This window comes from Squalius cephalus (assembly GCF_949319135.1).
Source record: "Squalius cephalus genome assembly, chromosome: 18".
NCBI classification, from domain to species: Eukaryota; Metazoa; Chordata; class Actinopteri; order Cypriniformes; family Leuciscidae; genus Squalius; species Squalius cephalus.
Genome location: NC_137139.1, coordinates 27,316,457 through 27,332,132, shown reverse-complemented (window position 1 = coordinate 27,332,132; position 15,676 = coordinate 27,316,457). Strand labels below are relative to the sequence as shown.

Here is a 15,676-nt window from a genome sequence, read left to right as displayed (position 1 = left end):
CGTCTTTGTACTTGTGCAGCAAAAAATCCTCTAGTGGTGTCCTTGGACTCCCAAACTCCCCAAGTAGCTTGTGTTTTTTCAGTCTGGTATTGTTTATTCTCTACTTTGGATGTTGCATTTGTGATCTTGGGTCATTTTATGAAGCTGTTCCATTTTGAAACTACTTTCGAAATGTATTTTCTATTTGTTGTGATAATACTTTTCCAAAAGTAACATGGTTGATCGTAATAGTGTTTTACAGTTTTACAGTCCTCTGCCACTGAAAGATATATATACTTGACAGTGTATATAGACAGTGATGAAGCCAATCAGTATATGGGGATGATAAGGAGGCCATGATGGACAGAGGCCACTGGGCAAATTTGGCCAGGATGCCGGGGTTACACCCTGGGATTTTTTGTGACCACAGAGAGTCAGGACCTCGGTTTAACGTTTCATCCGAAGGACGGTGCTCTATGACAGTATAGTGTCCCCGTCACTATACTGGGGCGTTAGGACCCACACAGACCGCAGGGTGAGCGCCCCCTGCTGGCCTCACTAACACCTCTTCCAGCAGCAACCTAGGTTTCCCAGGAGTCTCCCATCCATGTACTAACCAGGCTCAGTCCTGCTTAGCTTCAGTGGGCAACCAGTCTTGGACTACTGGGTGATTTGGCTGCTGGCGATATTACTTGCACATTAATTAGTGAAACAAAAGGCACCCTTTTTTAGAGTTGCACTCTTACTCTTGGTGTTCTTTTTTTATTTCTTCACAATGCACTGTTCAATTTTCAAGAAAGTAATATATAGCAATGTATTTTTAAAAACTATTATATAATTGCATTCATTACAGCTCAGCCAACTGGAGATAACTTGATAAAACACTTCCCACTGCAAGAGTCATTTTCAGCCTCCATGCCACCTCTAGCCTTCTCCATGGCAGATCCACCTCACTGAGTCTTACCTGCATGTCTAGATCTGACATGTGTCTCAGGAGGGGGGAGATGAGAGGCGTGGTGGGACGCTTGCCTGTCTAAGATGTCCTTCAGTCGAAATTTCTATTTGGCATCATTGAGCTTTAACTGGATTTCTTCCCTGCGGGTGGTCAGGAGGTCAATGTGTGCGTACCATTGAGAGTTTATGCAAGAGTGGGTATGTGTGAATAGATTGAGGGTCAAAGGCTGTATTAAAGTATCAGACTAACCTGACACTAACTGTTGCAGTGGTATTTGTTCCCATGGGAATCCCGTTTTAGCCAATTAAATGCAAAGATGACATGAGACCACAGAATGGGTTTTTTAAATTGATGAAAGAGTCTCTGTGGCCATGGAGACAGATCTTTGGAGCTGGATTCAATCATTTAATTTTATAATTTTATGACAAATATACCCAGACTAAAGTATATGCTATTGGATCGTTTTTGTGCATCATCTCCACTTAGAGTCGGCATGAAATCAAAATTGACCCTATTGATAATTTTGAACGATTCATCGCTGCATGCTATTCTAAAGAAAAAAATGTCTTTCATCAAAGTGTGATATAATAACTTTTTCTACCTCTGAAATGACTTTCCTCTTCAGTCAACATCACCAAACCCATTTATATTTCATTGCTTAGTTTTCACAAACCAGTCAATTTTTTTCATTAAATATTCTCTTTCTCTCAGAAGTATTTCAGTTTAAATTAATTAGTTTTCGAACTTCATGTATTAAGATCCAAAATCAATGTGCGTACAGTGTCTGTCTTTGTGTCTATAATGTTCCATCACTTTCCCTCACAGAATCTCTCTCCTTTCCCTCAGTCTTTCAGTCCTCACCCTCAGCCTTTAATCTTTTTTTTTCTAGCTAACCCTCATCACCTTTCCCCCCTCATTCCCTACACTTTCCCTCTTTTCAGGTGAATCATGTTCTTTTCAGAGGTTCGATGTGGGCTATTCAGCGCCTGAAGTGGCCCACCATTACCGCCAGTGCAATCGAATTGTTCTGCAGAAAGCTCTTAGCAGCAAAAAACGCTCCAGCAACTCTGTGAAAAGCACACAAAAATGGAGTCGTCTTATTTGTCCTGATTTTGAGTGGGCTCGCAGAGTGCTTATAACTCTGCCAGTCTTCACAAGGGTTTTACTTGAACTCTTGTCTTTAAACCGTTAGCCCACATTTTATTGAAAGTTTAAAAGCATTTATCTATCTTTTCTCAGGGGCATTCCAGGGAAGAAATGCGGGAACATTATCTTCACAGCTGAGGAACTCAGCAATTGCCGGGTCAGTACAAAACTAACACACATGCACACACACATCGTCTACTGTCTTTCATCAAGCTGAATGCCTAAAGCATTGTATTTAAATATCAGAGGTGAAGTGCCTTTTTTGTGCTAATGTTAGGTACTGAGAGACAGAAAAAGCAAAATAATATCTAGATTTTCAAGTTATTCCATTGTGGATGTCTCTGTAGTCACTCTGCAGTGAATCTCATGAAACCTGTCTATAATGCATCATATTTCTTTACGTGGCATATTTAATCTCAAAATCTAAAGACAACAAAAATAAAATAAAAGTTAAAAATAATTACATTTTGTTTAATGGAAAGAAAGCTTGTAGTACCATTAAGATTTGTTTTGCATTACAAAATGTTTATGGTAATTAGCAGATTTCCTTCCCCAATTCACATTACTGCAATGCAAAATCTAAACTAAACTAAATTAAAATAAATTTTTCAAAAAATAATAGATGATATTTTTTGTCATATATTAAAGTATTCATACATAATGGGAGAACTGGTGCACTTTAATTTACTTTTTATATATATTTTTAAACTATTAAATTAAACTACTAACAGAAAGGAAGCTCATAGGACCGTTAAGATTTGTTTTGCATTACAACCTTTTTTTTAATAGTAATTAGCACATTTCCTTCCCTTATTCACATTACTGCTGAAAAAATAAAATAAATAAAATGTAAATATATATATATTTATTTATTTTGCACATTTCTTTCCCAAATTCACATTAGTACTATGCAAAATAAATTAAATAAAATACAATTTTACTGTATGTTAATTTTAAATAAAAATACAGTAAATATTAGGGCTGGACCCGAATATTCGAATATTCGTTCGGTGGGTTGGTATTCGATGTGAAAATTTGACATTTGAATATTCGGTTTTTTTTGTTGTTTTTTTTGCACACCTGGCCATCCCCCTCGAAACGGTTCTCATTCGCGCTTGAATGTGTTCAACACTATAAAATCTGACGAAATACAATACTCTTTTTTACAATTATCTTATATAGCCTAGCCATTTTTAATAGGATGGACAGTTGAAGGAACCCAACCTCGTTATACTTAAATATATTTGCTGCTTCTTGGCCTACTAAAGTGTTCCTGCAACGGGAGTGTTCTCTGGCTAGAGCGCAGAACAGCGGAGTTTGTATGGACAGAAGTGCATGCCTGAGCTTGTGTTTTGGGTTAAGCTGCGTTGCTTTGACATTGTGGAAAATAGAATAATAGAAACAAAATTTATTAAGCTTTTTACCCATTATTATCAATCTAAATTAATCTCGTTTTTAATTTAACTTAATTTCATTTTTCTTTATTTAAATTTCATTTTTTTCTTTATTTAAATTTAGTTTTTCTTTATTTAAATTTAGTTTTTTCCTTATTTAAATTTTTTTTCTTTATTTAAATTTCATTTTTTTATTTAAATTTCATTTTTCTTTATTTAAATTTCATTTTTCTTAATTTAAATCTACCCTTTACTGTGTCAGTAATTTGTTAGTCAGAAAACTACCTTATTAAAAGTATTGCTTAAGTTAGCAGACCTGTGTGTGTGTGTTACATGCGAGTGTATTTACTTTGTTTTGTTCATGGGGAAGATGTGTTTAATATCACTAGTGCAGTGTCCGTTCTCGGAGCATATAAGCCCTGCCCATGTGAGGCGCACCGCTTCCCCCTCGCGTTGTTCTGTAGTTTATTAAAAGTTTATTCATTCTGAACGTGTCGCATCTTGCGTGTCTATCTATATTGCACCAAATGCGACACTGCTCTCCCTTGTGAAGTCGATTAGATGAATGGTTCTCGAAATAATCAAAATGCAAACGGACAGACAGACACATAGAGAATACTGCCTTTATTAGAGAGAAGAATATGTTCAGCACCCTCTCTCTGAAGCTTCGAATATTCGATGTTCATTACTACTGAAGCTTCGAAGCTCAAAAAATGGTATTCGGTCCAGCCCTAGTAAATATGTTTTACAGAAATTAGAATGATCATATATATACAGTTTACACTGTTTGGGGTCAGTAAGATTTCTGCAAGGATGCATTAAATTACATTAAATACATTTATAAGTTTACAAAAGATTTCTATTTCAAATATTTGCTGTTCTTTTGAACTTTCTATTCATCGAAGAATCCTAGAAAATATATATATTACGGTTTCCACAAACAAATATTAAGCAGCACAACTGTTTTCAACATTGATAATAATAAGAAATGTTTCTTGAGCAGCAAATCAGCATATAAAAATGATTTCTGAAGGATCATGTGACACTGAAGACTGGAGGAATTATACTGAAAATTCAGCTTTGCATCTCAGGAATAAATAACATTTTACATTAATTAAAGTAGTTTTTAAAAGTAGTTATAAAAAAACTAAATTGAACAGTAGTATATCTTTATTTTCTTTATAAAAAAAAAATAAAAAAAGAAAGAAAGAAGATATCAGGGTGAAATGTGACCTGGACACATTTAATCCTCCACCCTTGAAGATTTACGACGATCAATGCAAGACCGCAAAATCATGCCAAGTGCAGCATTTGGCTCACTATTTTGTCCCATCCATGTTAATACCCTGTTCATCTCTTTTCAGTCATTCCACTCACAATTTGGCTGTTAGTGCCTTGGGCCAGTCCATAAAACCACATAAATCTCATTTCAGATGGCACAAATTATGTATATATATACAATTTCGTCCCTCTGTGTCCTTGTAATACTATGTAGCTACAGGGAGTGTTTGGCAGAAAGCCGTGACAGTTCACCTCAAATACAGCTTCTTCCTCCCCAAGAGGGACGGACCGTTTTAAAAGGCAGATGAGCTGTCTGTCCAGTGTGTCACCGTAGTTCCTCGAGTTCTCCCTAGACACTCTCTCTCTCTCTCTCTCTCTCTCTCTCTCTCTCTCTCTCTCTCTCTCTCTCTCTCTCTCTCTCTCTCTCTCTCTCTCTCTCTCTCTCTCTCTCTCTCTCTCTATCAAGATCCAATTAAATCTGTTGCATGTGTGACTTCCCTCCTGGGTCTCCCCAGAGATCTGGTATTCTGAAGAGAACAGCACCAATAAATAGCTAAACACTGGAGACCTCCGCTCAGCATTAATATGTATGAATAAATTGCTGTTCTCCTCTAACACAAGTTTGTCCTCTCTGTGGAAATGATTTCTTGTCCTAGTATTTTGCCTTTGTTGTGTCCTGAACTCCTGCTCTGGAGAGATGTTAACTGAGACCAGCAATTAAAATGCATTGTTGGATATAATAGTGCCAGTCTCGAAGACTCAGAGTCAGAAGTGCATGTGCTTTGTTTGGTTGTTTGTGCAACTTGTTTGTTTTTGGTAGCTCTAGGAATATTCTATTCCCATCTATCCCAAAGTAATCAAAGTTTTTTATAACAGGACATTGCAACCATGCAACTCTGTGCTAACAAGTTGGATAAAAAGGATTTCTTCGGGAAGTCCGACCCCTTCCTCGTGTTTTACCGCAGCAATGAAGATGGCACGTGAGTATGAGTGCTTGAAGGAGTATTAAATGTGCTTCCTATTACTAATGAACATCATCTTAACAATGGTCTGATAAAAAAACATTTTTTAACCCACTTTTTATTGTTACAATGTCTATAGTAAATGTAAAAGAACAATGTTTACTCGTTCTCTGTGTAACCTGGACCAATAAATTTACATTAATTTGTCTGCATAAAATTTGACAGCTCCAGGGCTTTTCGTGAAAACTACGGATTATGCTTCCGCATTTTTGTATCCCCGCCCACTGTCGGATCAACAGAGGGTTATTAATAGTACAAATTGCAAGTGTAGGTTTATTGCAAGTGTTAGATTATCACTGAAAACTTTATCATACTATGTCTACTCTTTAAACAGCGTTATGGTAAAAATGGAACACTATGGCAACAGCTTTCTTACCTGTACCGGAAGGCATTTTGCTTTGGGCAGAACTGACTGAATGCAGATGTTTTTCAGATTTTCTTTATCGGTATTCTCTCAATATTTATGATTCTTTGCAGCCTTTAGCCACTACTTATAACTTTCTGCATCCTTCACTGGAAACCAAAAGTAACTCACTTTGCAAAGAAGTATTTCCTACTAGAGCAAGGCGGTATTGACTCTTGTAAGTGTATCCAAAGCAGACTGGTGGGAGTCGCCTTCGACTGCAACATAACCAGTCCATTAAGTTTTCCCTAAATATTTGGCCCAAAGGGAGGCCAACTACAGCCTTTTCCTCTCTGTTTTCTCTAGTCAGGTAGCACCGATTTCAACTTTATTCTGTATAGGCAGCCAAGTTTTATTGGAAGCCTATTTTGCCAGCGGTGAAGTTTGACCCTAGCCATGACCCTAGCAAGCTATGAGGTCACCGAGGTCCAAACCTCTATACATTTTTCATATTCCAAACTAAAACTTGATCATGACATTGTCTGTAAGAAATGGTATCTAAACAGTAGAATAATAACAACAGTACACAGATCTGTAGAACAAGTATATTACAGAAAGAAATATGCCAAATATGCAAACACTGGCCATGAAGAAGGCTATAGTATTTCATTCAGTTTAGTAGTTAACCTTTCACGAACTCATGCTAAGAAAATGTTCTTATTACTTTTCATGCGTATAGAAATGATTGTTAATGAAAACTATTACAGTAATAAGTATTGTTGCATGCATATTAATCAAATAATAAAATTACTTAAATAGTCTATCCCCCCAAAACAGACAGAATGGAGAGAGTTAACCCAGTTAAAAGGTACCCATAAAAGGCTGACAAAATACCCCAGACCTCACTGGTTTTCCAAACCCTGGTTATGGCCATTCCCGTAAAAATGATCAGCCAAACAACTACATTATATTACACTCACAAAAGTCATTGTAAGGGTCATATCAGGTCAAATGTTTTTTGTTGTTGTCATTGACAGTTAAATCATGTTTAAAGCAAGAAAATCTCAACCAATCAGAACATATTTCGGGATTAATAAACAGCAAAACAGAACTTAAGGTTGCATCTTTTTAGGAAACTGTTAAGGAGCATGGTAAAAACAAAGATCTATCACTTCTTTCTTCATAATTTCATGCCAGTTTAGTACATGGTATTAGCTTAATGTTTTCAGACTTAACATAAAAACCCATAAAACACAAAATGATCCCCAAGTGCTAGCTCAATTGACTGATAACAGAGGGTTATGGATGGTAGTTTTGTGAAACCCAAGAGGCTCTTCATGCCCACCATGAGCTGCTCTTGATGTTAACCACTTGTATTGATGCTCCCCTGTAGTTGGTTGGTATTCATTTTCAAACATATTCCTTCAAAGAAAACCATACAGCTGTCATAGCAAGCCTTTAAATAAGATTTCCTTTTTGATTTGTCTCTTTTGTAGGTTCACTATCTGTCACAAAACAGAGGTGGTAAAGAATACTTTGAACCCTGTGTGGCAGCCCTTCACCATCCCAGTGCGAGCTCTCTGTAATGGAGACTATGACAGGTGAGGCTCTTTAAAACCTTGACGAAGAGGATAACCCTACTTTAAGATGATGTGAAAGCAATATCCACCTGTCTTAATACATGTTCCCGGTCTTTGTGTGAACTACTAATTGATGCATGTTATTCCAAATAAAATACTGGTTATTAAATATTCACTCATTTCACTAAACATGTAAATATTCCTGTTTAAAAATATTTTGGCTGTCAATTAAAAAATTCATTGTAATAAAACTCGTAATGTTTTTCCTAGTCAACACATTTAGTTCCTTTTTAATAATATGTCATTTGTGTGCTCTTTACTTTTTCCACTTTACAGACATTTTTTTCATGTGCATTGGTCCTCCGCTCGTTTTTGGATCACTTGTTTGATCACCACACAAAGAATGCTTTTATTACTTTAGTTTAACTTTTCATCTGGGTTTGATTAATAAATATATTATCCATACAGAATGTCTTTCTTCATTTAATGAGAAATACAGATTGGTGAAATCACACAGAACAGAACGTTAAATAAATGCACTAACAATGTTGAAAATTCAATTCAATTCACATTTATTTGTATAACGCTTTTCACAATACATATTGTTTCAAAGCAGCTTTACAGAAAATGCATGTCTTCGTTACAATTTAGAGTGATCTGTTATCAGAGGTGACTGTGTCCAAGTTATGTATTTCAGAAATGTACACATACAAATAACACAGGTAGCCAATAATATATTCATTTAAACAATGTATTAATTTAAGGCAGAAAGAAAGAGCTCATTGAAGTGATGAATACATGTTTGTTAACAAAGGATTAGGATTTATAGAAAAATGTAGCATTGGTGCACGTTGACTCAGATCTTGCTTCATCTGAAGTCCTTGCAGGAGCTTTACTAGAATTCTTTACTAGAATTAGAATTTTTTTTTTTTTTTTTTTTTTTGTGCATAATTTTGACAGCCATAATACAGTAAATATATGATATGAATAAAGATCAGTATTGATTTTATGCATTAGATTATTGGGTGCATTCTGAGAGCCAGTACCTTTCTATCAATGTCCCCAACATTTAAATAATCTTTGACCTTATTTGATAGGAGTGTATGATTTTTGAGAGGAATATATTTTTTGTTGCACCTTTAAAGCATCCCTCAGACTCTGAGGTGTTGAAACGAAGCACCGCTGGTTCCGTGAGCTGTGGAAACAGGCAGCTGTGTCACTGTGGCAGTGGGAATTATCCCAGCAGACAGCTGGAGTGAGACAGCGGCCAGTGCTGGTGTTATTTTAGACCGGCTCTGTGGACTCACCAGGCTCCTGTTATACTCTGACCTTTTGAGAAAATCCAGGCTGTCTGCTCTTAATTTTAGATATTGACTTGCTGTGAGGTTTGATTTTGTTTGTGATCTCTCCAGAACAGTGAAGATTGATGTTTATGACTGGGACAGAGATGGAAGGTACGTTGTTCTTCATGGCTTGTGTTCCCCTTGTGGGTAGTAAATATTCTGTTTACGAACACATAAATTACCCTGCATAACAAGAATAACTCAAGTCAAATTTTCATTAGCCAAAATAATTTCTTCTCTGCATGCTCATGCAATGTTCATTAAATATTCCTCAGATGAGTAAACGCTTTCATTTTTCTTCAGTCATGACTTCATCGGCGAGTTTACAACCAGCTATAGAGAGCTGTCTCGTGGACAGAGCCAATTCAATGTTTATGAGGTAAAAAATTACAAATTCATTTTGATTAATTGATTTGTGAGTTCTGGCAAAACACACCACTTTAACACTTTATTTTAGTTATTTTGACTGGTTTAAAAAACAAAAATAGTGAAAAATATTAAGCATTTTTTTGTTTTTAATTGTTTATGTATATATTATGCAGTTACATGGTTGTGCTGAAAATGTGGCACACAGCTAAATATTGTTTTAATAAAAAAGAGAGTTAATTTTCATTGTTAGATAAAACCAAAAAGGTGAAGACAGGCTAAGAGGAGGAATACAGACGTTTAATGTGTTGAAAACTAGCTACTTTTCATGTCAGGATACTTTTTTATCTAACATATCCATTAGTTCTAAACGTGCTCCTCTAATGCCTCTTAAAAAGTAATGGGACAACAACGTGGGCCGTATTCATGAAAGTGCCAAAAATGTTTCATGAATCATAAAAGAAAAAAACAAACATATGAGGACACTTCAGTAATATGTCATATTCCTTTCAGCCATGCTTGATGGGTGTCTTTTTGTTTCTTTCAGGTTCTGAATCCTAAGAAGAAAGGCCGGAAAAAGAAATACGTCAACTCTGGCACGGTACGTGTGAATGAATTACCTGTCAAGCGCTCTCCTCTTCTGATTTATTTTCATAATGACTTCCATTATCTATCCTCTCTCTTTCTTTTATTCATTCTCTCTAGGTAACACTTTTGTCCTTCAAAGTGGAATCAGAGTACACATTTGTGGACTTCATTCGGGGCGGGTGAGTGCCCCTTAAAAAGTCCCTGGATAAATTAGTCTAGAGAAAGATGCAGATTAACTGGTTAGAGAGCAGCTGTATCGGGCATGCATGTAAACCATTTGTGGATTTATAGTTAGTCAATCTGAATATCTTGTGTTCGAGAAAATAGCAATAAACTAGAAGTGGATCTTATTGTCATTTTGCTTTCAGGGCAGTTTAGTTACCATCATTTTTTTTTTCAGGCATTACCAGCATGTGTGTGTTGAATACTGATACAAATATTGATAAAATGCACTATAGGAATATATGTTTTTTTGTGCCATGTATCCCAGTAATAGTCAAATAGTTTGAAGGATCGAATAAAAGTTAAGGCTGTCAATTTGACGTCAATTTAATGTGATTATTTAAAATAAAATGCTAAAAATACACACAATGTCCCTTAAATACCATAACTGGAGAGCCATTCAAGCTTGAAGTAAAACCTTCATGTTTTATAAAGGAAAACTGCATCACCAATCCATGCTTACTGAGAGCAGATAGCAAAAAATAAGTGAGGAGCCCATTTTTAATCAATTGACAACTCTAATAAAAATGTAGAGACATTTTTGCTAAAGCAAACATCACATACTCATTTCAAAACAACTGAAATCAAGGCAATGATTCAGTATACCAGTATGTCATACCATATGCTTGCCTTTTAATTACAACTAAACCTTTAATTATGCATTGACTTGATAAAAACATAATGATGTACTGTACATAAAAAAGCAAGAATATTTATTTATTTATTTACTTATTTATTCATTTGATATGTCCAGGTTAGAAGCATTTTGATAACTTGCTCAGAATTTTGCATCATAGAAATGTAAGTTTAAGTAGAAGTCTGAATTCTCTCAAAGTTTCAGCATATTCTACTAGTGTACTTTAATTAGCAATATAAATATGCATTTATATAATTGTTTTTTGTCTATTATAAATTTGTATATATGTGACATCCAAAAGTTAAAAGAGTCCACATTGAAAATCTATTGAATTTAAACCTGGAAATAAAGTATTAAAATTTTAAATATTTTAAAACAAAGAAATGAATTAAATGAATGGAAATTTATGTACAGTTTTTCTGAATTGTTAAAACACTAAACCGTATTCTCTGAACCAAATTCTCAACATAGCCTAAACCAATTTGTTGAATAAATCACTCTTTCTGTAAATCCTTCAACAAGTTCAGGCAGTTAGACACCATTTGCACATCTCATGCACTCTTTTTGCAAAACTCTAAACACATTCTCACTAAACACATATCGCACTGTGATGCACTTGTGTTGCAAAACGCTGCAACTAAAACACAGTTGTCATCGTTTACACACATCGACTCAAAACTGTTCACAATTATTTCTAATGATGTGATCAACTCAGCTGTGCAAAATAAGCCAGTTCAGAGTGCATAGATGGCACAGATGCACTGAATGTTGATACGAACAATAGATGGAAACAATCTGAAAAGGAGAGGAGGAAAAGTATGTGTAAGAGGTGGTGGACGAGAAAGAGCCAGGTGTGGAGAGTGTTGTCAAGGCTGAGTCTGAGTCAGATGTTCTCTGAATATAGTTTGAAGATTTGGTTTTGTGTTGAAGGTTTTGAGAAAGTGAGTGATGGTTTCGAGAAATGTGTTTTAGCAATTCAGAAAAAAATGTAATATTTGGATTCTGAACTATTTCTAGGTTACTAATCAAATGTGTGACATAGAGCATGTGAACTCCTTAGTACTAAAGGTCAGATGTCTTGCTTCCTTCGAAGCATGGATAATATGGATCAGACTTTGTTCATGTCAGCTCAGCTGCTGCTGTTATGAACAAAAGGGGGACTCGCTGCTGAACTAGCAGTTGTGAAATCCTCATTTTTCTCAGTTATTTTGCTTCATATCCAGATTCAATCATAGGCTCGTTCTTACGTACTAGAGCGTGTATGCACATGCGCACTCTTCAAAAGCGCTGCTTTAAATCTCTTGACAGACTAAAAGACGTAAATGAAATTTGAGTGTATTCGAAATAAAAGATATAGAATTGTACTGGATGTCAGCTTGCTTATTTAGCTGGAAGTGGGTTGTAGAGGCTGCTCTGGAACATCTACCCAGCGATTTCTGTAGTCACTCAAACCTGAGGAAGGCTCTCAAAGACCTGGCAGAAGAGGCAGAACAAGGGAGCTTTTGGCTTTAGCTTCGGAGGAAGGATTAGAGCGTGGGGAAAGCAAGGATCCTAGAGCTGGCTGTAGGGAGCGGTTGGGATATGTCCCTTCTCGCTGTGCCGCCACCTTGAGATGTTCCGGGATTAAAGGAGCGTAACATTAGTGAAGGGTGGTCCCCGGCTGATGACCCTGCAGCCATCTCTGTGGCACTGGGATGAGGACTTCAGTCCACATGTCATGCAAACAAGAAACTATGCTTCAAGAAACTAACCACAGGTTAGTAGCATAGAAGCTGTCGTTCCAACCACACAACTTTGCGATGCTGTTTGCGGATGGTCATTGGAATATGGTTTTGGGAAATACTGACTCGTTGAACTGTGCTGATAACGATGGAACTTGCGACCAAGTTGGTTGACAGTGCATTCGGGAAACGCACATCTGGGCTTGATTCGAACCGGCATGGGAAGCAGGCGCACTAAAAAGGATGCTAAAGACTGCAGCCTCTTCCTGAGGCCGGAGAGTGAGGTTTACTCTCACAGCTCTTACTAAGTAATATTTGTAATATGAGGGGGAGAACGAAAAGTTTTTACTAGTGGTCAAGGCTCTAATGCTCACCAAGGCTGCTTTAATTTGGTCAAGGAATATTATGAATTATTACTACAATTTAATAACTGTTTAGTTACATTTTTTAAAATGTAATTTATTCCTGTGATGCAAAGCTGGATTTTCAGCATCATTACTCCAGTCTTCAGTGTCACATGATCCTTCAGAAATCATTCTAATATTTTTCTAATACCATGAAACATTTGGTATTATGATTAATGTCAAGATTCTTTGATGAATATACTTATTTTGAATGATTTTTTTTGTAACATTAGAAATGTCTTTACTGTCACTTTTGATCAATTTAATCCACCCTTGCTGAATAAAAGTATGAATATCTTACAGACCCCAAAATTTTGAAATAAATTAGCAAATCATGTCAAGTACTTATATGATTATATACTGCATTGGCTGCATCTTTTGACTGTGACTCTTCACTGTTGAAACAGAACACAGCTGAACTTCACTGTAGCAATAGACTTCACCGCCTCTAATGGTAAGACCATCTTCATTGACTGAAATACAACCATTTGTGTTTGTGTGGCATGCAAAGGTCACATGTCCATTTTAGATTTAGAATTTGGCCTCAATGTCTTTGCACTTGTGTCTAAACTTGTATTGATTGATACCTGAATGCAGGAAATCCATCACAGCCGACATCGCTCCACTACATGAACCCGTATCAGCTGAACACGTACGCCATGGCCCTTAAAGCCGTAGGGGAAATCGTCCAGGATTATGACAGTGACAAACTCTTCCCTGCCTATGGCTTTGGAGCTAAACTCCCTCCTGATGGCAAGATCTCTCATGTTTTTCCCCTGGTGAGTAACGGCTCAAAAAGAGCCATCATTAAAAGCGCACACACAACTACACAGTAATGTTGGATGGTTAAAGATTAGTGAAAATTCAGATGAAAATTACTCTTGTCGTTCCAAACCGGTATGACTTATTTTTCCTTTTTTTTCTCTTCTATACACTACATACATCCTCATGTGTTATATATGAACTTGTGGAGGTTCTCTCCAATGCATGTGTATTCTGACCTCGTAGAACTCCGACTGTGAGAATGCAAACTGCGTCGGCATCGAAGGCGTGCTGGAGGCGTACTATGACTGTCTTCGTAAAGTGCAGCTCTACGGCCCCACCAACTTTTCCCCTGTCATCAACCAGGTGGCACAGTAAGCTAAACAGTCCTCCTGCAATTGACACGAGGTTGAGCTCTCTTTCTGTCTCTCTGCCCTGGTCTTTTTTCTGTCTCCCCTGTGAGCTGAACTCCTTCCTGTCACTATCCACTTGTTATTCACTCTAAAGCCTGTCCTCTCGCTCCACACTAATGCACTTACGCGCACACACGCTCTCCGAAGACTCCTCCAGAATCCTGTGCTTGACTAACACTTCACACAGTGTACCTGCTGCTCAGATGCAGCCGAGGTCTGATGTTTACCACGCAGAAACTTTTTAAAAGGGACATATGATGGAAAACAGGATTTTTCTCGCTTGCTGGAACTTTGATGTACTATGCAGGCAGCGTTCACAGCACAAAGCGGCCTCTCCAGTCACCGATTATTTATTGAAACTGAGCTACAAAAATTTTGATCATTTATTAAAAATGTTTTGCACAGAAAGTCATGACATAATAAGGGTGATTTGTGTCATCCTGCTAAAATAAAGCAGAAAAACATGGATAATTAGTATTCTTTAAACTTGCCACAGTAGAAGAATGTTGGGTTTCAGTTGAAAACTTCAAATGTCATGTATCGTGTCATATCAGTACACCGGTCATCACACAACACGACAAAAAACCTAAACCTTTCACACACGTGAAGAAGCTTTTAATTGCCCTTGTCAGTTTCAAGGCTTCTTCAGATCCAGCTAAATCTCTCAATCTAAAGAAAAGCAAACTCCCAGGACGGCAGAGGTGTTTTAAGAGGCTGATATTGATCGCCCACTGCTGAAGTGGTCAACTTTTCAACTTGGTATTCTCATCTCTGCACTCGCCACTTCTTGCGTGTCGTGAATGAGACAATATCTGGAGGTGGTTATTAGGGTCAATGGACTGGAAGGAACAGACAGACTTAATAAAAAAAAAAGCTGAGAAAAGGGCTTATATAAAATAAGGAGGATTTCATTGGATATTTCCAGTGATATGCTGTAACACAAAATCATAATCTCCAAATTATTAAGTATGAATAAGTATTATTCATTATTTAATAATAATAATAATAATAAGTATTATAGTATTTGTGTGTGTGCGTTACTCAAAAACCCATTTCAAGGAATCAGAATATCATAGAGACTTGTTTTGACTTGGTCCAGTTTGCAATCACCCATAATACCATAGCAACCGCGTAGCAGTGCACTTGTTTTATTGCAGCCAGACATATTAAATCCTTCTCCCTGGAAGCATTTTTAGTTTCTGAGTAGTTTTTTTTGCTTGAATATAGATGCGTTTAAGTCTAACTGTACTGTAAATCCTCAGGTCGGCATCAGAGGTGACAGATGGCTCTCAGTACTTTGTGTTGCTGATCATCACCGACGGTGTCATTTCCGACATGGTGCAGACTAGAGAAGCCGTGGTCACCGTGAGTCGTTTTTGCTTGTTAGATCTTCGTGATGTTCTGTAAATACAATCATCTTTTTAGCAGGGCACCGATCACATACTACCTCTCCTTTTTTCAGGCGGCGTCCCTGCCCATGTCAATCATAATCGTGGGAGTCGGCCCTGCTGAATTTGATG

The 15,676-nt window shown here is 36.9% G+C and overlaps 1 protein-coding gene across 1 annotated transcript in view; it reads left to right on the top strand.

The window, feature by feature from the left end:
- Positions 1 to 15,676, top strand: part of cpne9 (copine family member IX) — a 41,960-nt gene that overhangs the window by 22,852 nt on the left and 3,432 nt on the right. Inside the window, exons 7-18 of the mRNA XM_079849933.1 lie at positions 2,174 to 2,237; positions 5,632 to 5,735; positions 7,617 to 7,721; positions 9,113 to 9,154; positions 9,347 to 9,422; positions 9,957 to 10,010; positions 10,115 to 10,176; positions 13,389 to 13,435; positions 13,579 to 13,760; positions 13,990 to 14,117; positions 15,419 to 15,521; positions 15,619 to 15,676. Coding sequence (XP_079706059.1) covers positions 2,174 to 2,237; positions 5,632 to 5,735; positions 7,617 to 7,721; positions 9,113 to 9,154; positions 9,347 to 9,422; positions 9,957 to 10,010; positions 10,115 to 10,176; positions 13,389 to 13,435; positions 13,579 to 13,760; positions 13,990 to 14,117; positions 15,419 to 15,521; positions 15,619 to 15,676 — 1,025 coding nt within the window. The remainder of the gene's footprint in view (positions 1 to 2,173; positions 2,238 to 5,631; positions 5,736 to 7,616; positions 7,722 to 9,112; positions 9,155 to 9,346; positions 9,423 to 9,956; positions 10,011 to 10,114; positions 10,177 to 13,388; positions 13,436 to 13,578; positions 13,761 to 13,989; positions 14,118 to 15,418; positions 15,522 to 15,618) is intronic.